This window comes from Oreochromis aureus, linkage group 14, assembly GCF_013358895.1.
Source record: "Oreochromis aureus strain Israel breed Guangdong linkage group 14, ZZ_aureus, whole genome shotgun sequence".
NCBI classification, from domain to species: domain Eukaryota; kingdom Metazoa; phylum Chordata; class Actinopteri; order Cichliformes; family Cichlidae; genus Oreochromis; species Oreochromis aureus.
This window is the reverse complement of record NC_052955.1, coordinates 41,479,329-41,503,731: the sequence shown is the minus strand read 5'-3', so window position 1 is coordinate 41,503,731 and position 24,403 is coordinate 41,479,329. Positions and strand designations below refer to the sequence as shown.

The 24,403-nt window shown below is 45.3% G+C and overlaps 1 protein-coding gene across 14 annotated transcripts in view; it reads left to right on the top strand.

Annotated features, from left to right (window-relative positions):
- Positions 1–24,403, top strand: part of phldb1b (pleckstrin homology-like domain, family B, member 1b) — a 131,935-nt gene that overhangs the window by 58,676 nt on the left and 48,856 nt on the right. For all 14 annotated transcript variants that reach the window (XM_039622756.1, XM_039622759.1, XM_039622758.1 and 11 more), the window contains 2 exons: positions 11,821–11,946; positions 19,114–20,606. In XM_039622756.1, the coding sequence (XP_039478690.1) occupies positions 11,821–11,946; positions 19,114–20,606 (1,619 nt within the window). The remainder of the gene's footprint in view (positions 1–11,820; positions 11,947–19,113; positions 20,607–24,403) is intronic.

Here is a 24,403-nt window from a genome sequence, read left to right as displayed (position 1 = left end):
TAATTATAAAAGCTGCCTGCTAACTGCCCATGATGTTCGTCATGGGTTTTAATGATTTCTTGAACTGCAAACACATCATCATACATGTAATGACTTTAAGAAACAACAAATATGTGCGCAGGTTTATTTTGGATTTTCTCTAAACTGCAGAAAACAACATTAATGCATTTGTGCTTTTTCTGTTTCACTGTGAGGCTGAGCTGCTCCGTCTCGTTCACACTCAGAGCATGTTGTTCTTGTTTGACCTTCAGATGTAAGTTAGTCAAAGGCACCACCATCTTGGCTCAGAGGAAAGCTGATCACCAGAGTTTGACCTTCATCACCCGTCAGTTCATCTTCCCTGTCACCCCAGCTAAGCAGGACCTTTGAGAACAGATTACTGTGGAGTCCTCCTGGGCCACCTGGGGACATATAAGTTTTGTTCTTGGAAATATTTCTGTGTCATTAGTAGGGATGGGTATCATTTAGGTTTTATCCGATTCCGGTGCCAAACCGGTACTTTTGAAACGGTGCCGGTGCTCAAACCGGTGCTTAAAGAATGGAGAACACAAACTTTGTCCAAAAACCTCTCATGTTTAACTGTTTCCCACTTTTTCTTTGGTCATTTTAGCCTTTTTGGCCAGGGTGAAGGGAGTATCTGCCATCAAACAAGAAGACAGCCGCATGTAACTACGACGGTGTTTGCTAGTTCACCTTACATGCATTAATGTAATAATGTGGTTAGCCTACTCAACGTAAATTACACACGAACAACATGAAGCTACTCACGCAGAGGAGAACGGCTGCTGCTGCCATCATCATCCTCATCATTTCTGCTACGCTGACAGGGCTAGGGGCCAGGACTCTACTCTTCGGGTTCTTGGGGGATGTTGCTAACTCCGGGTCCGATAACAGGCACCACACCCGCAGTAGATGTGCTCGGTGTGAGGTCTCGCAGCAAACTATCAAACACGGGGCATTTCTATGCTAAAAACGCTATGCGTCGCCAGGTGTTTCATCAGATTCGAGGTGTTACCTCCTTTGACAGTATCACAGTATCAGCTTAAAGCACTTGTTGCAGGCTGCTGAGTTTGCATCTTTTGCTGTGAAGTACAGCCAGACTTTTGACCGCTTTGCCTTGGGCATTTTTAATCTGTAGCTCTGCTCTAAAAGAACGTAAGTACCTGGCCCCGCCTACTATCCTCGGAAACGTAAAATGATTGGCTAGAATTGGTCAGGAAAATAAAAGCACCGAAAAAAAGCACCGAAATGTGCGCTGCTTTTCGGTCTGGTTACTATCGTTTGGCACCGGACACCGGTACCCATCCCTAGTCATTAGCATAATTCATGGCTAACGCTTCCTGTATGGACTGAAGATGAAGCCTGTTATGCTGCTGTCAGAAGGAGACCCATCCTGAAGTCTTTCCCTCAGAGCCCTTCTCGTCTAAATAAAGGACTCTGTGGTTTTAGGAGTGGTTAATTCCTCTGCGTGGTCAGGGTTCGGCCTCTCTGTGGCCTCATTAATCGTCCCACCCTGTGCTGTGCTCAGTATGAGAAAGGCTTGTCTGTTAGCGGTGGAGATAAGATGGGAAGCCTCAGTGTTTGGGTGGAGGCTGGCGTTTGCGAGCAGACAGTAGAGATAAGCTTGTGTCCTGCTCGCTCTTTCTGCTGATGTAAAGTTCGACGTCTCCCTGAGGAACGTTTGTTGTTCCTTTTAATTGGCTTTGGAATGAGCCTAAATTACCATTGGTTCCTGTAGCTGCCCAATGAAGCGCAGCACTTTGTCAGTGTCACTGTGTGGCTGCTCCATATGGAGCCTGATTTATCGCCCTGACTCGCCCCAGCTCCTCTGCACTGAGTGGGATCCACGGCCCGTTTAGAGCATCTGTGTAAACCTGACCCGGGTAAATGCTTCTCGTATCCCTGGATCATAAATCTGTACCTGTTTGGCGGAGGACCATCTGACGTTCCTCGCAGTGGGAGGATCCCTCTGATGAGAAGCTGCATGGTGTTGTAACTAGAGATGGACCGATCCGATATTACGTATCGGTATCGGTCCGATACTGACCGAAATTACTGGATCGGATATCGGAGAGAAATAAAAAATGTAATCTGATCCATTAAATATCACAAAAGCACCTCACAAAACTAGTGACACGGCGTAACTCAGCTCATAACCGTAGCACATTGCAGCAGTATGCGTCATGTGATAGAGCGGCTGTGTGTATTTGTAGCCTCGCTACCAAACCAGCATTTCATCTCCGAGGAAGTTATCCCAGAGAGAAGTAAAGCAAGTGTGTAAGTTCATCTCTGAATGTTTGTAAAGCGTTCCCATGTTAAGCTTAACAACCGACATATGGAGCGACTGCCTCTCTCCCTCCCTCTCCTGCTGCTACTTCATGAAACTGCTTAACGATCAGCTGATCGGCTTTTCTGTCGCGAGTCCGTCCCTCTTCTTTGTTTTTGGCCCACTTTGCACCAGAAAGAGGAAACCAGCGGCTGAACAACAGCAGCACGTTTAAGCTTGATAAGCTGTTGTTAGAATGTATTTAATATTACTTTCTACACCAGGATCCTTTTCTACGCCGCTGACGGCTGGTAACTGTGCAGGGGCGGATCTAGCAAAGTTTAGCCAGGGGGGCCGATAGGGCATGAACAGGGAAAAGGGGGCACAAAGACATACCGTATTTTCACGACCATAAGGCGCACATAAAAGTCTTAGATTTTATTCAAAAAGTGTGGCGCGCCCTATAGTGCAGTGCGCCCTGTGTGTTGTAAGGCGGACATGGTAGAGAACACCATGAGAACGCTAAAGGGGGAAGTGTGGGCGTTGATTGTATATAAAAGAACGGGTATGTGCGTTATGCAGAACATCGTTGTTTTAACAACCCTGAAAATGGCAAAGAGACACGCTTATGAAGCACAGTTTAAACTGAAGGCCATCAGCTACGCGGAGGAACATGGAAATCGAGCAGCCGCGAGAGAATTTAAGAGTAATGAATCCATGGTTTGCAAGTGGAGGAAGCTGGAAAACGAGCTCCGACAGGTCAAGAAGACGCAGCTGAGTTTCCGCGGACATCAGGCGAGGTGGCCCGAGTTGGAGGAAAGACTCGAGCGGTGGATCATCGAGCAAAGAACCAGTAGGAGAAGCGTTTTGACGGTCACCATTCGGCTAAAAGCAGTAACGCTAGCAGAAGAAATGAAAATTGAACATTTCAAAGGAGGCCCGTCTTGGTGCTTTTGTTTTATGAAACGGTGCCATTTTTCCATCCGGACCAGGACTACGATAGCGCAGCAACTTCCAGCGGATTATAATGACAAGCTGGCCATCTTCCGCTCCTACTGCAGCAAACACATCGCCGACAAACACATCCAGCCCAGCCACGTCACTAACATGGACGAGGTGCCGCTCACTTTTGACATCCCGGTGAGTCACACTGTGGAGAAGAAGGGGACCAGCACGGTAGCAATACGCACAACAGGGCACGAAAAGTCTTCTTTTACTGTTGTGCTTGGCTGCCATGCTAATGGACAGAAACTGCCGCCTATGGTGATTTTAAGAGAAAGACTTTGCAGCAGCAGTCATCATTAAGGCAAATGAAAAGGGCTGGATGGATGAGGAAATGATGAAAGAGTGGCTGAGGGAGGTGTATGTAAGGAGACCAGGTGGTTTTTTCCACGCATCACCATCACTGTTGATCTGTGACTCTATGCGTGCCCATCTCACAGCTGATGTGAAAAAACAAGTGAAGCAAATGAACTGTGAGCTTGCTGTCATTCCGGGAGGCCTGACAAAGGAACTCCAACCGCTGGACATCGGTGTGAACCGCCCGTTCAAAGTAAGGCTACGAGCGGCGTGGGAGCGATGGATGACCGATGGAGACCACAGTTTCACCAAGAGTGGAAGGCAGCGCCGGGCGAGTTACGCCACAATTTGCGAATGGATTGTAGACGCTTGGGCTAACATGTCTGCTGGCACTGTTGTTCGAGCTTTCGCAAAAGCCGGCATCATTTCCGAGGAGCCGCACGGCACGGAAAGTGACTCTGACAGTGAAGAAAGTGAACCTGGCATGTTTGGTGGAGATTTAGCACAGCTGTTCAATTCAGACACAGAGGATGAGGACGATGGGTTTGATTGATGACGATTACCGGTAATAAAAATGTGAGTACCAAACTCAGTTTTGCTCCCGCTTTATTTTTAAATACGCACACTTGTATGCTTGTGTGTGTTGTTGTTGTAAGGCGGACGTAGCAGAGGACACCATGAGAACGTTAAAGGGGGAAGTGTGGGCATAGATTGTATATAAAACCCGTGCCCTATAATCAGGTGCGCCTTATGTGTGTGTTAAATACAGTAATGGCACACATAACTGAGACTGCGCCTTTTAGTACGGTGCCTCCTATGGTCGTGAAAATACGGTACTTTTTTCTTATTCTCATTTAAAATGTATAGAAGTCCATTACTGTATATAGTAACTGTTAAGTCTATATACCCTAGTAAGCTATACTACTTTTTCCTTTGGGAAGGTACCATCTGTGCAGTCTGCAGTTCTGTTGAAGAAAGATGTTGAATCTATTTAATTATTCTTGAAAAATAATTTATTTCTGTGCATTTTTTTCACACTGCATCAAATTAAAGTTGATTACATCGATTAAGCATCATGAGGTGGAGGGTGGGGGGGGAACAGGCGATGGAGACGTCACTGACCGGGACCAGACAGAGCGAGCACGTCTGTCCTATACTGGCTTCACTTCCCTGTTAAATCCAGAAACCAAAATCCTGCTCCTTACACACCGAGTGTTGAGTTATCAGGCCCCACTCGACCTAACAGTACCACACCAGCCCAGTAAAGCTTACATGGTGAGTATTTAATGGGAGGCAGAGCCTTCAGTTTTCAGGCCCCTCTTCTGTGGAACCAGCTTCCAGTTTGGATTCAGGAGACAGACACTATCTGAAGTGAGGAGGATTATTTACATGAGTCTAATATGAGCATCCAACAGTGTAAACCAGTATAAATGAAGAACAATAAAGAAAACCATAGATGTGCCTAAACTGGGAATCACTGGGTGAATGTGAAAGTTTCACAGGTCGATTATTAGCCACTCCTGTGATGGACGATTCCTCATGTTTCTTATCCTGCAGACAGTCAGAGCTTCCAGTGCATTCAGCACTCCAGCCCACTCCCACAGTGTGAGTGGGACAAGCCTGCTACTGTTTCTGAACACTCATCTATAAACTATGTGTTCTCTCTGTTGTGCTGATTCATCATGTGCTGATCCTTGGTGGCCTCACACACACGCACACACGCACACACACACACACAGTCAGTGCCAGCAGAGGTTAGTGCTGAGAGACTGAGGAGGACAAACATGTCCTCTTGTCCATCACCCTCCAGCAGCCTCTGTGTCACTGTGTCCATCACTGTGTCCTGCGTGTCCACATATCCACGGGACAGCCCCACACCCGTGTGATTTATTCACAGTCTGTGGCAGTTAGCCGTCTAACCTCACAGGCATGTGTGCAGCCCGCCCGGGTGTCAAAGCAGTGAGCTGTGCTTTACATCCTGTAAAGTTGGCTTCCTCTCAGCCTGAGCTAGGCGTGGATGTGTGGAGGTCAAAGATGGTGCTAGAAGTACAACTGCAGCCTTTACCAGAACTTATTCTGGACATGAACTGGTGACCATTAAAATTCAAATCCAGTGAAATAATTTTCCAAAACATGCTGAGGTGAAAGTCTCCTGATGGGCAGTGAGGCTCGCTTTGAGCAGGAATGTGGTTTTTGGAGTTCAGAGTAACAGTGGCGCCATGTTTCATGGATCAACTGTTATACCTGATTACAAACACCAAACCCTGACAGCCATAAAAGATCACACTCTGCACATCTGCTTTCCTAATGTCAACTTCACAGTAAAGAAGTTTAATATCAGTTTTCCTGTTTAAAACGGGCCTTTGTGGCATGACGACGCCCATTAACACAACAGCTTCACTTATGTTTGAGTCAGTGAAATTATGTCACCATACATGTTACTGATATTTTTGCTTATTTGATAGATAAAAATCTCAGTGGTTAAAACATTTGATTACAATCGTAGTGATTTGTCTTTTGGGAAAAGAGCATTCAAACTGGAATCAGATAATCAGGGTATTGTTGTCTGCTGTGTGCTGAGCTAGCTAAGATGCTAAAACACCTTGTCATTAACGGCTGCACAGTTTATCAAATTTGAGTCTTAACACAGTTAAATAAGCTGTTTGAGTGACAGTTAAATGAAAGCTGTGCTATTAAAAACACAAAGTCAGAGTAAATCTCACACTGTCAGACGTACAGAAGCAGCAGGCGAGGAGCTTACACCCTAAAGCGAGAATCATCCTTATAAACTGCACAACTAATGCAGCTGGCTGACAGCACAAACTGCAGTATAACTATTGCATTAAGGCCAAGAACAACAAAGCAGTGGCTGCTAATGTGAATCATCCAGCATGAACTCAGACATCCATAAACTCGAGTCTGTTGCGTATCTCACAAAGACACACTGTAATCACTAATGCGGCCACATTCCATTTAGCCACAGATGTTTGCCCATGAAACACAGTGAGTAATAAAAGCCTCATGATGACGGTAAACATACTACACTAAAGATATGTTATCAAACCATCCACTTATTTTTCCAAAGTGGCCAAACCAGCAAGATGTGGCGGGAGGACAAACAGAGACAACAGAGGGCTGTGACAGCCGTCGAGTCTTCTGCTATTAGTTTATTCACATCTGACATAAAGGTGAAACACTTCAATATTTATTTATAAAGATAAATCAGCACATTGAAACTGAATAAAGCTGAAACTGGTGCCCTGTTGATTTCACTTAGTGTTGATTTAGCATTTGCTAATTAGCATAGCCAAGGCTGGGAACATGCTAATACCAGATTTTTTCTAGCTTAGATATTTTCCATGTCCAATAGCTAACCACCAAAGTACAGCACACTAGCAGATATTTAATACTGATTAAATTCTAATAGCAGGACTGTATAAGCAGTAAGTACGTTAAAGAAATGTTGTTATTGCAGCTAGCTGTTAGCCTCAGTCATCACTGTTGTTCCAATCGCTCCAACACAGAACTGCTGCGTGAAAACGAGGCTGCGTGCCGCGGAGGCATCACCAAACCCTGTAGGCTCAGAGTGAGCCATGACTGTGTCACCACAGTGTCAGATACATGCCTCTTCAAGCTACATTGTTATAACCAGTATCTTCCTAAATGCCTAAGTTGATGTTCACCAGAGAGATCATGTTAGTGCAAGTCAGAGGAAGGGGTGTGAGTCAGGGAAAGTGGACAGAATCCAGAGGACACAGCAGGGAGGCGGAAAAGTCGGATAAGCGCTGAAGTTGTGGAGCACGTGAAGGCATGGAGGCTCAGCCGGCGTGGCTCTGCAGGCCGCACCAGCAGCGTCCCGACGGCTGCTTTTAAACGTCCTTTTCAGCGAGTTCTTGTGCTTTGTCATTCGTGACTAGACTGAGGGTGCGCTCATTATCCTGCAAATACTGAACTGTGGAAAATACCAAAACTATGCAGAGGACGGTGTTGTAACACTGGTGGAAACCGAGACGGGTGGTGGAAAATAAATACTAATGTGAATCAGCTGCTAATGCAGGCATTTTATTGCACTCATATAAATATCATTATTAGCAGTGTTTAGCATCAACACGTTATTTTACAGTACAGGAATTATTTTTATTACAGGGACGATGCTTTCTATGTTTTTACATTGAAATTTAGTCTGTAGACAATTAGTCAAAGTATAACTGGTATTATTCATGCTGCACTAGTTAAAGATGGATCTTCTGCCCAAACAGCAACCTCCTGCAGTTCCTTTAATGGCCACTAGAGGCTGGTCCATAATAGGGCTGGGTATCGTCACTGATTTCTAGAATCGATTCGTTTCCGATTCACAAGGTCCCGAATCGATTCGATCCACGATTCGATTCAATTCGATTCGATTAAATTCGATTTGAATCTGGGAAATTTTGACAGTCAGAAATATTATAATTCAGATCAGTACATTTACATGTTTTTGTATCTATAAAAAGGAAGCTGACACACGCAAGACTTTATCAAAGGTGTGAGGTCACAGCAGATGCCTTTGTGTCAAAGTAGCTGAAGATAAAACAGAAAAACATGAAGGTGGTTTTCCTGGCCTGGGATTTTATAAAAACATGTATCTGCAGTACATCAAAAACGAAAGAAAACCATTAATCAACATATGAACGTTACCTCTGACGTTACAGCGGTTTTGTTAGAGACACAGCTAAGCTTTTGCATTTTGCATAATTTTAAAAAGTTTAAATTTGTTCAGTATTGAACGGCAGAAATTAGGTTTTCTTTTCGGAAGTATGTAAAAGGAAAAAAACAGCGGCGGACAGCGCTGTAAACAACGGTAGAGTTGTGCGGAACAAGCAAGCGAATAATGCAGAAAACAGTACAGAGAGAGAGAGAGAGAGAGAGAGCTGTGCATGAAGTGTGATTTTATCGTGGTGGAAGCAAAACAGTAAAAGTCAGAGTGAATTCGTGACGATGTTTATGTGAAGCGTAGTTTGGATCTTCTTTTGCTGCTGGTTCGGTCAATATTGTTTGGAGAGAGATCAAACTAACAGCTTTAGAATCAGCGCAAAGGGCGTGAACACAAAGCGCGGACCATGAAACATCAGAATCAGCGAGCTGTCGGCTTTCAGCCCCGACCGTGTCCGTGCAGTTGTTGTGCTAGAAAGTGATTGCCGTCCGCGGGAACGCGCGCAGACGCTTAAAGCTGCAGCGCCCGTCGGGTGAGAAAGGCGACATCTCACTGATTCTGATCCGCGGGTCCGCGCTGTGTGTTTACATCCTTGTGCAGAATCCGTGTACCTGCTCTCATTTACTGTCTTAGCTGTTTGGTGGTTGTTGAAAGTTTGTGAGGTTTCACCTGAGATTCTGGCGTTTCGGGCAAAATAAATTTATATTAAAAAATCGATTCAGGATTTTAATGAATCGATTTCACGTTATCCAAGCCAGAATAGATTTTAATCGATGAATCGATTATTAAAACCCACCCCTAGTCCATAAGCAGCAGCTAACAAAGCTTGCTGTGTTAGCTGCTAGCTTAGCACGCCACCTTGCCATTCAAATGTGGCTGCTTCTGACTTCACAGTATTATTTCATGTAAAACATGAATGTTGACTTGAAAGCAAACAGAGGCAGTGGGTAAAGTCACCACACCACTGCTTCTGCCATGTTCGAGTTTAATAGTTATTACCAGCCTATGACATGCAAATGAATGGGGAAAAGAGGAATGTATTCTAAGGCTGTATCTGTAGCACAGGTCACCTACTAATCAGAAGGTTGGTGGTTCGATCCCGGTCTGCTCTAGTCTACATGCCAAATATCCTTGGACAAGATGCTAACCCCAAGATGCTCCGCCATGCGTTCATCAGTGTATGAGTGTTAGATAGAAGCACTTGCATAGACAGTGCTCAGTTGTAGAAGCGTGCTGTGTAAGAACCAGTCCACGGACCGTTCTGCACAGGTTTTGTTTTTTGCAGTGGCATTGACCCCTCTGTGCTAAGCTCATGTTAGCAGCAGTCTACACCTGTTTTCCATCAGTCCTCACCCACAGCTCATGATGTAATCAGGTGTTTTTCCCCAGGCTGTCAGCGTGTGTGTCTCTCCATAATAAAAGGCCAATCTGGCTCTGTCGTCCATCACAGCAGCGTTTCCTGTCTTTACCTCAGGCCTCACGACAACAGGCAGGGATCTTATCTCCGGCTGGCCTGGAAGACCTTTCCCTCGTGATGTCAGCAGGACACAATGAGAAAGTCATAAATGTGCGATTGCTGATCTGTTATCAGGTTCATGGCACATGAAGGAGCTGAATGAGCTCTGTGAATGATGTGCTGTGATGTTTGAACCAGATGGTAGGTGGATGTGATTGATGTCACCACACAGAGCTGAGTGTGTGGCTTTGGTTCCATCTGAGTGAAACGCTCGTTATGAGGCTCACCTGCATCACACTATGACACATTGACCCAAACACAGGACTGCTCTGAGTTTCCAAGGTGGACATAGTCAAACAACCACTAATGCACATTTCTACTTTGACAATGGAAATCTGTGTAAATGCATTAGACGGGCACCTTTTCGTGTCTTGAGCAGCAGATTTCAGCAGGACTGGTCTTTGTTCAGTTTTTTCTAGCATTTCACACATTAACTTGTGCAACAAGCATCTCCTGGAGGAGAGTCCATTTGGTGAGGGACGTCCTTTAAAAGGCTGGACGGGGACCCAGCCAGAACCTGCAGCAGGTTCAACTAACTCCAGTAAGTCTGAGAGCAACACTGAGCTCTCACCAGGACACAGAGGTACCGCTGTGTCTAAAGCTCATTTATTGGACTGTACTGTGATTCATACATTTCATGACCAGCCCGTTAGCTTGTAGCGTGTTGCAGCTGTTTTGTAGAATATAGCTGCTCAGGGCGATGGATGTGAATTTTGTGAAGTTTTCTTTATAGAATTATTCTGACCAGACTTTGTTTATCGTGGATCTGCTGAAATGGCATTTTATCATCTTATCTCTTTAATTGGACGTAGCTCCTGCAGAAACAGGATGTCAGGGAGAGGCAGATCAGATTGTTCTGCTGTGTAAACCGATGTGAGAAGAAGTCAGCCGTTTTGAAGTTGGGGACTATTGAGATATATTTTTAATCTTTGTAGTTCCGATGTAGCTTCCCGCTTCCCAGAAAGCAGAGAAACCGTCCTGAGAGTTTGTACAGATGTGTCTCCTGAACTTGGACACGTCTCAGATCTTTCCTGTACTTTGTCTTCTACAGTTGCTGCAGTCTTTCTCATCCAGCTTTGTCAGGTTTAAGTGTCATCAGTGGTCAGTGTGCACCGCGACAGAGGACGGTGTGCCCTCTGCCCTGTGTGGATGATGGTTGAGTCAGCACAGCGTCTGTGAGCTCGTTCCTGATGCTGTCAGAACGACTCAGACGCCTCGTGTTCACCTTACTTACGTCTGTGTTGGTGATTCGGACGGTCGTGTGCGCTCTGTGCTGCTAAGAGACACATCAGCAGCTTCTCAAGGATAGTTTGTGTCTCCAGTCTCTGTGAGCGTTACGATGCTGCTCACGTCTGTGTGTGAAATATTAGGAATGAGTCGGGCTGTGGTGGAAAGTAACAGTATATTTACTCAAGTACACACACGGATATAGTTACTGTTACTACTTTGTTCCTGTACTTCACTACATGTCAAAATAAATACATTTGAGGAAAATGTTGTGTTTACTTTTTAAATTTAGATCATGAAAGATTTTCAGATTAAAAACTTTCATATATTCATTAAATATAACACATGTGTGCAGCTCGTTGTCACGTTTCATTTTGTCAGTTATGTTCTGAGCTTTGTGCTGAAATAATCCGAGTACATCGGTAAAATGTTGCTATTATTTGTTTGTAATGGATTGGTTCTTATGTTACGTAATGAATCTGACCATTTTAGCCTAGCTTAGCATAGCTTAGCTTAGCATAAGCTAAGCTAAGCTATAGAGTGGTATAGACTCTAAAAAACTGTACATAGTTGTGGCAGACCTGTGACTTGCTGGGTTTCTCTTTGTCTCTTGTTTGTTTTTCAGAGGTTTATGACAGAAGTAGTACTTTTACACATTTCTCCTGTTTGTAGATCAAGCTCACCACACCATGAAATCTTTTTATTGGCAGCTGGTAGTTTAAAACTTGCCCATCCACCATAAACAGCTTCCATCTGCGTTACAGGCACCTGCGATGACTAAGCACAGGTGAAAATGAAATGTATGTGCTTCTGTTCCAGGCTGTATGCTGTGTTTTGGCCAATCAGCCTTCTTTCGCTTCAACCACCCCGAGGAAGCCTTCAGGATGAAGAGTATGATGCCCCAAGGAGGAAGTGTCCCTGCTGGAGACTACAGACTCTGTGCAGGTACTGTGCTGTTATTGTGGGGTTTCCACATACATGCGTAGCATTTCCTGTCTGTTATTACTCAGGAGCACTGACGCCACACCTCGCAAACACAAATCACTTTGAAAAGCTCAGCACTGGCACTTTGTCCAGGAAACAGAAAGACCTCGTTTCCCCTGTAAGAAATCCCATTTTCAGCTCGGCCTGCACGGATGAAAGGAGCAGACGGTAAACAGGCGGGTGCTGGAGGTGGAGCGGTGTAGATTACAGGTGGCTGCTTCTACAGCAGTAAACTCCACACAAGGGTGGAGCAAGTGGAGGAGCAGAAACAGTCATGGGACCCCAACTTTTCTTTGTGTCTTTGTTTTATATGTTGTTGGCTTTTTGAACTGTCAGCTGCTCTCAGTTACTTTGGTTGGTGTTACATTACAAAGACATTTGATATTTGCATTAGAGAGAGTCATAGATTGGTCAGAGTTCTGTTTGCAGCTCTATTATCAGACCCTCGTTGTCACTTGGAGGGGTCTGTTGGAGCCCGGGGCCTGAGCAGGGCCCAGCTGGGACCGAGTTCACACCATGCATGTTTCATGAGCATCTCATTCCCCTGCGTCTCCAGGCAAAGTTTGTGTGTGTGTGAGTCTTCCTCCTGGTATGTCCACAGCTGTAAGTGTAGCTTCTCTTGGCAAGCTATACTTCCAGGGATCTGTCGCAGCATCTCGTGCCCCCCTCCTCCCCCACTGTTGACACGACGTGCCACCAGGGGATAAGTATAGCACACAGGCACGCTGGCTGCTCTGGACTTCCCGATCCACTAATGAAAGCCTTCCGTTGTTTAGAAACGTACCAATTACGCGTTCCTGAGTTGCGTTCAGATGAAGATTGCTTATACCACTCCCGTGATAAACGGGGCATGTCCGCCGTATCAGCTTGAAAAGACTTGAAAGTGGCACTTGTTATCTTCATGTGTGAACTGGTGTGTGTCAGCTGTGAGTCAGTGTCAGTTTGTAGCATCCAGTGAGTGTGGTTAGGCTGAATCTCTGCGGTGTACGGAGGCAGTTTGTGGATCAACAAACTATAGTCACTTCCTCTCTTTAAGATACCTCGGAGCATCTCTCCAGATTCATGGTGCAGATACAGGTGTGTATATACTGCTGTACAGGTGTGAAGGCTGGATAGAGCGCCAACAGACTGAAGCACCACACATGGATGGCATGTTCCATCAAGCACGTAACGTGTATACACTGTACACAAAAGATGGAGATAGTTTGTGGGTCTGAAATGTGAAGCTGCTGTATGAGTAAAAGGGTAAAGATTCCATTAGAGTAAAATAGAGGATCAATGAGGTCATGGTGAGCTTGTGATTGACATGCCGCCGGCCCATCAGTCTGCAGCTTCCCTTCGTTTCACACTCAGCGCTGCTCGTTGCTCTTTGCTCGTCACAAACTGCTGCAAAACGCTGAGATGGTCAGTGTGAAAATGCTAACAATGGTTGATCCTGCTTCTGTCTTTAGTATACAGTCTTTTTTCCTCACACACATGGATGATGGAAAAATTACTGATCGAAATCTCTGAGTCTGCTTTAAATCTGTTCTGGCCCTGCTGGTCCAGGGCTCCTGAGGACTTCTGATGTCCCTAACATGACCATGCTGCCACACATACATGGTAACACTGGAATGAGTCCTGCAGACGGGGGACGTTTGGTGTTGTCAGCAGCCTGGTGCTGCTGGTTGGGATATTAGCTGTTTATGGCCTCCCTCTGTGAATCCTAAAACTTGCATCACTTTGTAACGATTGTCTTGCAAAATCAAATCTCATGCAATTCTCCAGAGTCGTGTGCACTTTGCACCACTCTGTCAGTCAGCCCTCCATTTCCTTAGCTGTTTACCAGGTTTGGAGGGGGCTTGGAGCCTGTCCCACAGGGCGCTGGCTGAGAGGACATGTCATCAGTTTCTGTGCAAGACAGAGACAGACAGACAGCCACACACTGTCACATCCTCCACTGAAGACCAGTAAAGAGTCACAAATTGCAGCGGCGCCCGTCGCATTTACCTGTCTCGTTTAGTTTCTGCAAGCTTTGCTGGATTTTCATCCAGCCGGCACTTCCTGTATCTCTGTGCGAGGCCGGCAGACAGCTTTGTGGTCCTGAGCGCTTCCTTAAAGTGGCTGACGGCTGGGGTTACAGTATCCTTTTTCAGAGGCTATTTATAAATATAAAGCTCCCAGTTCCAGTGTGCTGTCTCCCATCTCTGCGCCCTCTCTGCCCGGGCTTCCCCTCTGGTCCCTGTTCCCCAGCCTTCTGTATTCTTCCCAGTGAAAGGCCTTTATCTCCCAGTGACTTGGCTGCTGCACAGCTCTGAGGACAAGGCTGAAGGTTGGGGATGCAGTTGTGGTTGTAGATTGGTACTACCGCATGCTGAATCTCTTTTTTTTCACTATTATGAAATGAAAGCAAGTGCTTATTAATAAAGCACTATTAGGACGTCAGACTGAGGATCTTTTTGCCATTTAACAGGGTAACCGCCACATATTTCCTGCCACTGTTTTCCATTTCCAAACCCACATTTCCATCCCAAAAGAACCTCTCTCATTTTCCTTTTAATATTTCACCGTGCTCGATCAGTGTGTTTTTATGTGGAAAGATATTCAGACAGACGGTTGAGGCACAGGAATATTTGTCATTTCTGACTTTTGTCCTAAAGTTGATCTCTTTGAAGCTCGTCTTGTTTGGGTAAACTAATAAGCTGCATCACTCTCCCACTGCCATCCCTGGTTTTAATGCGGACACGGGCCGATTTAATACTTTCTCCTCGGTCGCATCTAAACTGCACTGTTGACACAGAGAACAGTGACGAACAATAAAATGTGCTGCCGTGACAAACGGCTCGTAAATCTCGCAGTGGTTCACATCACTGTGGACAGGAAAGGCTTCGTTAAGTAAGCCACGACACGGTCAGTCATACACATGTACCTTCAAAATAAAATAAATGCCTGTCACCAGGAGTTCTGAGCGAATTGTTTTTCATAACTGGGTTTATTTGTAAAACTGCACTTCTAAGGTATTGTATGGACTTTCATATTCAGTTAAAATCGGCCTTAATAGTGAAAATGTTCTCAACAGTGGCACGTTCCCTTGACGCTAAAAGAGCTTTACTTTGAAAGTCAGGACCGGAAATGCCGTGTTACTGTTCGCGTAACCTGACGCCAGCGGTTCGGCGGTTCGCAGCGGTACCCAGCACACCGGTGGAACTATCAGCGCGGCGTTGAAGCTCCGTGTCTCTTCGGTGTGTGTGGAGCCAGACACGGCGGGGCTCCTCCACAGCCGCCTTGTCAGCGCTGTCTGGAGGACGTGGCCTCATGTGTGGGTCATATAGCAGGTGAACCGCACTGAAACTGACCGGGGCGCAGTTTTATTCCTTCATGTGAGTAACCCTAGCGCTCAGCGCCTGAGAAAAGTGATGCCAAGTGGTCACACGCCAAACTCCATTAACAATACGTCGATTTTTCATTCGGCTACTTATCTAAGAAGGTGTGCACGTCTTAGAGCAGCGGTACACACTCGAATCAATCACTGTAACTTTGAATCTTTATTCGGATCATATCACATCAATAAACACGACTGTGTGATTTCCACTAAATGCAATCTGGTTTTCTTTGCTAACAGCATGATACGGCGTTCTTGTCAGAGGGGAGAAATGGGGAATGGCAGATGAACCAAGCGTGTGTTTGTTAGCTAGCGCTTCCATATGATGGAATTGATGCCGAAAAGCAGAGGATGTCCCGTATGATATAATATCATGCCATCATGTTAAAACCAGCGCTCGTCTTCAACCCGCGAACACGCCGGCAGTAAATTGCCAGTTTTTAAATGAAGTTTGTCACGATATACTAGAGGCGATGGTCTGTATGCCATGACATCATTGCACGGGCTTTCCCTCAGCAAACGGCCGCCTTTATCCCGTATTGTGTGTTCCTCACATCAGGATCCGTGACGGTCGATGTGACACTAACATTGTTACTTCACTGCTGTGTTATTTACACGCAGATGCGTTCAGATTCAGTTGTGGTGAGGCTGTCACGTGGGCAGCGCTTGGCGTTATTAGAGAAAAAGCAGGCATAGCTGCTGTGGTGTCAGCTGAGCAGGCACAGCTAATGCATTATTTGTGAAGCTTCTGTATTTTAGAGCACTTGCACTGGTGGGTTTTGCCTCTGTGACACAAAACTGACTCTTTTATTTGCTTCTCAGACACGACAGCTGTTTTATTACCTCTCATGTTTGCACTGATGACGCTACATTACAATTATTCTCATTTAAAAAGACAAGTCACTGTGAACAGATTTCATTTAAGGTGAATAAAAACTGATCTGTGGAGTGGTCCCTGCCTCAGAGCCACGTGGCTGTGTGTTTCTGGTGTTATAATCTACTGTGCTGACATTAGAGGAAGATGATTAAGATTAGATTACCTGGCCTGTGTCCTACGTTTGCTTTCGGGCCATACAGTAATTGGGTTATGTAGGCACATTTTCTCCTATCCAGTGCCGTCTGTGTGTCCTTCCTTCCTTTTTTTCCCTCACCACTAATCCCTTCTCTGGCCTTGTACTTACCTGTCTTCCACAGTAGGCTGGAAAATTGACGTTGAATGCATCTTAAATAGCAGGTTCGAATTCAGCAGTTTGTGAAGCTCTCTGGGGAGGCGAGGAAGTCTGGCAGTACATGTTTTAAATTGTTTCATTTCAGTGTGACTGTAAAGAGTTAGGAGGGGCTAAGGCTCGTAGGATGTTTTCGGCACAGTAAGGAACGCTGTGGCACAACCTCACAGGAATCATGGAAAGTCATCAGGGTTAAAGATGGGCTCTCAAAGGAAGGCAGTGTCACTGTTGTGACTTCTTCTGTTGTTCAGGGGAATGAGATCATCCAACACATGCGCAGTGTTACTGCCACCGTTATTGAAAGTAGTTGTATTAAAGAGCTCTAGTAAGGGATAACTCTCGCTACCCACAGAGGTTTTACCACTAAAGCTGGTTGGACCGCCCAGAATAAAGATGTTTAGAGAGCAGAGCAGGGCGATATGGCCAAAAATATTTATCACAATATATATTTGAAAATTTGCAATAACGATATAACTGATGATATAATTGATGTGAGACAAAATACAAAATATAACTCCACAACTTTACTAGCGCAAAAAAACCCATCCATTTATTTTCACTTAAACAAGCAGCTGTTTTTTATTTTTATTTTTATATGCATTAAAGCTACATAAAAATTTAACAGTGCAAATGCAGATTCCTTGCTGAAAGTTTAACCAAAAGGCATTTCCAGTAGAAATGGGCTGACATATCCTGAGCATAACCATGTATAATATCCACTGTAGTTAAAAAGAGGTGCTTTGCAACATTAAACTGCAGTGTGCCAAATAAAAAAGTCAAATATGTATTTTTCGGACCATAAGGTGCATGGGATTATAAGGCACATTAAGCGAAACAAAGCAGTCAGATAAATCAAACTTTACTCAACTCATTCTTCTTGCTTCCTCCACTTCTGTACCATTGATTCATTAATGCTGTGTTCTATCACAGCTGCTCTATTCCCATGTTGTTGCAGTATATTAATGACTAACCTCGTATTGTGGATGGATTATCTAAGTTGTTCTCCTGACTGAAGTTTGGTCCGTTTACAGCATCCTGCCATGAGATCGCATTTGTCCCTAACCATCAGGAACCCTCACATTAACTTTTATCGAGTGGAAAAAAGTTAGCGTTCATCCTCCAGCTTCACTGTGTTTATGTTATGCTAACATAGCTGTGTCGCTAGCAATCACGTAGCACATCATTATATAGCAGCTAGCCCAACTTCAGTAACCCTACAAAGGTTCAAGATTCAAGGTTCTTTATTTGTCACATGCATAGTTATACAAGTATAACACACAGTGAAATGTAACCTGACACGCTCCTCGACTTGTGCAAAAATGGCGGCCGGGGGGGGGGGGGTAGAGGAAGGACATTATATGTATGTAATATATACATAGTATATACATTAGGTGAATGTGCAGTAGTAGCATGTATGCAGCAAGCAGGTGAATTCTGTACATAAAGTGAATTAAATAGGAATAGACAATCTGACTATTTTACAGAATAGACAATATAAACATATTTAAAATTAAAGGAATTTGAAATGTACATTGTGCTGATGGGTTTAGAGAGTCTGGAAGAGAGTCCTGTCTCAGTCAATTATAGATGACTGAATTATAGATGAAAAACTGTGCTTTGTTGTGTATCTGACGGACAAACACCAAACCAGTTCCACATCACTGAGGTTGCACCATTTTTACAAACCAATTCTGGTTCATCCGTTTCACTCAACGATCCGCTTTCACCCTTCTCATTCTCCGTTGTCGCCATGCTTTTTCGGCCGTGTGCGTATGAAAACAAAGGCACTGCGCATGCGTGTTTTCCCCATATTCTATTGCGATATTTTATTTTCTTATCGTTGCCTAACATTGTGCCGGTATTACCGTGAACAGTCTGATATGGCCCAGATCTTTTAGAGTTTTTATGCATCTAACACAGTGACGGGACTGAATGTCCAACAGGAAACCAATCACAATCTTTTACAATAATTTGGAGCTTCATTTCTTCCCGTGTCGTTGCTCCGTACTATCAGGTCGGTGCCATAGTGATCCTTGATGCCACTCAGCTCTCTCGAGTCTTTTCACTGCCACAGGTTACAGCAGTCCTTGTAAAAACCTGCTGAGCTCGAGGGCAAATCTAACCACAACCCAAAGCCTGTAGAGAGCTGTATGTTTTTTCCTGTTGTCAGTATATACAGATAAATCAGAGTGTGCTTTCGTTCTTCCTGCCTTGCACTAAAAACCCCCATCGTGTCATGTCACTGATGTCAATTTGCAATGTCATAGTCAGCCTTTGAAAGACCCTCATCACTGCTGCTTTGCTGTCCTTGAAATCAGTAAGTGGTGCCATGATGCACAGTGTATTCTGAACAGTCTGTTTCTGCTGCTGTTGTTAGAATTCTTAAAATGCCGTCACTGCTCCACTGCAAATGTTTTCTTTGTATGATATCTGAGTCGGTGCATGTGGTGGAACTGGGTGAATTATTCGGGTGGAGGATATCGTTGACTCTGTTTGAATACCTGTCTGATGCGCGTTTTGTTCTCTTTGCTTTCCCTCTAGACACAGAGAGCTTGGTCAATGGGAATCACCAGGCCAGTCCAGCCCAGTGTCCCCCAGCTCCTGGAGAGAAAGTCCAATCCGAGCACAGCGCTATCGTCAGCTCTATTGAGAGGGACCTCCAGGAGATCATGGATTCTCTAGTCATGGATGACCCTCAGCCTTCTTCATCGGAGGCCAAAAAGATTCCCGGGGGCCAGTCCGCAGCTCACTCTCCGCTGTCACCTATGGTCAACGGAGGGGGCCGGTATCTGTTATCACCTCCTACCAGCCCAGGGGCCATGTCTGTGGGGTCCAGCTATGAGAACACATCGCCTCCTTTTTCCCCACTGTCCTCACCCTCAGCAGCCAGCAGTGGAAGCTTCACCAGTCCATCTCCTAGTGGAGGACCCCAGGACCAGAGTTCTTCTCTGCCGCCAGTGCCTGTACGCTCCTCTAGCTACAACTTCACCGCCCAGCCTCCGCCGGTACCCCAGCCACGGACCATATTGCCTAACTTCAGCAGCAGTGGGGTGAGCCAAAAGGTTCAGGAAAGCCCCAGGTTGCCACGAAAGGTCTTAACAGAGGCTCTTCCAAGCCCCAAGCCAAGCCACAGAGGACTGGGCCAAGATGGGTCTGAGAGCCCTCGGCAGACCCCCCTTCTGTCCTCCAGTGAATCTCTTAGCAGTAGAAACGCTGTGCCAAGTAGCCCCAGGCTCACACCCAAGTTTCCGACCTGTTCATCCCCATCGCCCTCCAGCCCCAGGACCAAGACTGCGACAGTGCTCCAAGAAAGACCTGCCAGCCCCTTCAGAGAGCACGCCCCTCTGGCCGATCGCTCTCTTACTTCCAGCCCCTCCAGGCAGCTTTCCCAACCCACCAGAGCGTTCCAGCCTCCCCTGGACCCTATCGTCCACATAATCCAAGGATCACCTCTTCAGCAGCATCCACGCTCGTTGCAGCCCCCAGAAAGCCCTCGCTTGGCCCGAAGGAATGTGGAAGTGAACGGGGGCGGTGGAGCGGGCAGCAGTATGAGAGAGTTGCCACCTTTAAGCCCCTCCTTGGCTCGCAGAGGGATTCCAGTTCTCCCAGGGGCACTTCCGGGCACGGTGAACCCACTGAGGCCTCTGGACAGCCCCTCAAATCTGGGCAAGGTTGTTCCAGAGAGCCCCAGACTTCGGCGCAAGTCGGAGGAGCAGACTTGCGGCAGAGGCATCCGAGCTCGCAGTCCTTCACCTACCTCTTTGTTGACGGAGGGCAGCGTCGGGGGCGCGGGGGTACGGAAAGCGAGCTTTGGGAATTCCTTGTCGCCTGCTTACAGTCTGGGCTCATTGCCAGGTTCCTCTCCTGTAGCCAGCCCAAGGACCCACAGAAAGATGTCTGCAGGGAGACCGCACCCCGGTATGAGGGAGAGAAAGAACAGCATCACAGAGATCAGCGACAACGAGGACGATCTGCTGGAGTACCACCGACGACAGAGAGAGGAGAGGCTCCGCGAGCAGGAGATGGAGAGGCTGGTGAGTCAGGACTGTACCTCAGCGGGAATGTGCCATAGTTACTCAGCGGTCTTTAAAAAACAGCTTATGGATGTGCTGAGTCAGCTGATTAGTGTTTGTATATGAGTTTCCAGATGAGTTGCGTTGCTGATAATCCTGACGGATCCTTTTTAAGTTTTTCATCTTGTAGTCCTCTTTTTTTTTTTAAATTCAGTAGCTTTAATTCATGGAGACTTTTAAAGTCCCAAACTGTGATGACAGACTCACTGTATTAATGAACTCGTTAGTTCATCAGCTGATGATGTAAGTGCTGTTTGGGGTGTAACACTGAGACTGCGTTTAAACCTGTACAGGGTGAACAAACCAACTCACTTGTTTCATATGAATTTCCTGAACAGTCTAATTTGCTTGGTACTTGCAGACGTGGAGATGAGTGAGCAGTAATAACTGTTAGAGTAGGGGTGGGCGGTATAAACGGTATACGGTACAAACGATATAAATTTGGCCGACGGTAGAGATTTTGACTATACCGCTCTACCGCGATAGCGCATGTTGATGGTGTCATCAAGCTGTGCGTTTTTTGGTTCAAAGCATCGCATCATCTGCAAATTATGCCAGGCGACAGTAATAGCAAAGAGACAAAACACGCTTTGGAATATGTGGAAAGGCAAAAACGACGCTTCCTCCACTTCCGTACCATTGATGCATTAATGTTGAATTCTCTGGCAGCTGCTCTATTCCCATGTTGTTGCAGTATATTAATGACTAACCTGGTATTGTGGATGGATTATCTCAGTTGTTCTCCTGACTGAAGTTTGGTCCGTTTACAGCATCCTGCCATGAGATCGCATTTGTCCCTAACCATCAGGAACCCTCACGTTAACTTTTATCGAGTGGAAAAAAGTTAGCGTTCATCCTCCAGCTTCACTGTTTATGTTATGCTAACATAGCTGTGTCGCTAGCGATCACGTAGCACATCATTATATAGCAGCTAGCCCAACTTCAGTAACCCTACAAACGTCACTGCTGTTTAGTCTTCTGTCTTCATTTATGTTGGAAGTGATAGCAGAGCTGTACGTTTGAATGTTTCAGAAATCTCTCAGTCAGAACATGCTATATCATGTTTAGCTGGAAGCTAGCGCGCTAACTTCCTGCTAACTTCTAACTTCGTTTTAATCAATTCTGTTTTCATGGATGCCTGGATGTTAAATTTGATTGTTACACCTGATAAAGCAGAAACGCTGATCATTTTGTTAAAGTTTAAAGAGTTTAGACAGTTTGTAACTCTCAGTGATGCCGCAGTGTTCGTTTGACTTTGGGACCTGAAGCAGATGGAGTTTAGGACCCAGATTACTCCGCGAGGCTCCTGACTACAGAAGCCATAATGCTCCAACAATCCATCAAGCGGTGCGGCTTCGTAGCTTACCAAAGTCGTACTAAAACATTTTTGAGCGCTGTGTACCACATAAAATCGGTCAGAGGTCAGTAAGCACAACCAGAATTCATACTTAAGGTGCATTGGATTATAATTTTGAAAAAAATTAAAGGATTTAAATTTTGCCTTATAATGCAGAACATACTGTATACTGTACAGAAGAAAATAATAAATCGTGATATATATCGTTACCGCACATGCTTCAAATTATACCGCGATATGGATTTTTGGCCATATCGCCCAGCCCTATGTTAGAGGTTCAGTGACGGCACCGCAGCCTGTTTCTCTGCTGGCCTTCATCTGCAGTAGGTGCCCTTGAACAAGGCACCGAGTCCCCAGAGCTTTTCCAGGGTCACTGTAGCTTTGCATTTTTAATAAATGGTCTAAGGAGAGTGAGCTGAATAATTGCAAATGTGATTCATTCCTTCATTTGTACAAGCACAAATATTCAGCTTGATTCATTTAACAGAAAATAGTCTTTGTGAAGTGGATGAGATGAAATCTGTGAAATAGTCCCGCTGGGCTTAAGAAGACTGTGTCAGGCATTTTTCATTACTTTAACTAATTATTCATTCCAGAGAACCATCTAGAGATTTATTAATGATTAGTGTAAAACTTGTGATTACAGAGTTGAGCACAGATCTGATTCCCAGTGAGAGAGAAACTGGCTGAAGCTCTTTCTTTTTCATGATGATGATTTATCAGCAGAGGAAGCGCTGGAAATACTCTCGGCTATCTCTAATGTGTGTGTCCTGCAGGAGGAACACAGTGCACCGATTGCACTATCTGCGTGTTTGCTTGCAAAAGGAGGCATAGCGAGGCCAGTGAGGCACCTCGGTGAACTGTTTGCAGACTGCTGCTGACATGCGGTCTCTCTCGGGGGGCTCACGTGGGCCCGTAGCAACCGCATTGTTTGTTGTTTCCTAAACTGAGCAGAGGGGGGCCGAGGGAGCGCCGTAGACATCTTGAACTTGGAACTCCAGAGACAAAATCGTCCTTAAAAAGCCTTTGTGTGTTTGTGCCTGCATGAGAAGGCGTTTGTCTGCCTCTCTTGTAATTACAGAGGGGTATTTTTTATAAGCTAAAGACAGAGTGACATCAACCGTGTAGGATGGCCTGAGACCTGAGATGCCCTCTCTGTGTGCCAGGTTGAGCAGGGCGATATGACCAAAAATATTTATCACGATATACATTTGAAAATTTGCGATAACGATATAACTGACGATATAATTGACACTAGACAAAATACTTTACAACTCCACAACTTTATTAGTGCAAAAAACCCATCAATGTATTTTCACTTAAACAAGCAGCTGTTATTTATGTGCATTAAAGTTATATAAAAATGTAACAGTGCAAATTCCTCACTGACAGTTTAACCAAAAGGCATTTCCAGTGGAAACTGGCCGACATATCCTCAGCATAACCATGTATAATATCCACAAAACTTAAAGAGGTTATACACACACAATACGGTAATATTATGTTGAAGCACAGTACGTATCACTCTGCGAGGCTCCTGCCTACGATAGCCGTAATGCTCCGACAATCCATCAAGCGGTGCGGCTTCGTAGCTTAGCAAAGTCGCACTAAAACATCGTTGACAGATTTTCGAGCGCCGTGTACATAAAATCGTTTCGAGGTCAGTAAACACAACCAGAATTCATACATAAGGCACGCAGGATTATAAGGGACACTGTCGATTTTCAGAAAAATCAAAGGATTGATTTTAAGTGTGCCGTATTTTCCAAACAACACGGTAATAACGACGGCCCGCTAGCATGCGCTACCAAAAATGTGCTTTGTTGTGTATCTGACGGACGAAAGCCAAACCAGTTCCACACCACTGAAGTTGCAGCATTTTTACAAACCAGTTCTGGTTCATCTGTTTCATTCAACGATCCACTTTCGCTCTTCTCATTCTGCGTCGGCGCCATGTGCGTATGTAAACAAAGGCACTGCGCATGCGCGTTTTCCCCATATTCTATCGCAACATTTCATTTTCTTATCGTTGCCTAACATTACACCGGTATTACTGTGAACGGTATGATATGGCCCAGACCTAGTGCCAGGTCATATCCTGGTACCTCCCACTGAGACATGGCGGCAGCATCAGATCTGCACACTGAGACTGCGTTTAAACCTCTACAGGCACAGAGGTCCTGCAGAATGCACCAAGGCAGCATGCTTTTATATTATGGAAAGAAGCCGAGGCTAGGTTCTGGTTAGGCACACACATAATGTAATTTGGGCTTACGTCAACATGTCTTCCTTCTCCCTATGATGATCAAGTGTTTGTTTGGGGTGAAACCGCATTTTAAAAATATAAAAATTGTTTCCAGTCCAGTAAAATAATTTCTGGCGAGCTGAATCAAAGTGTATA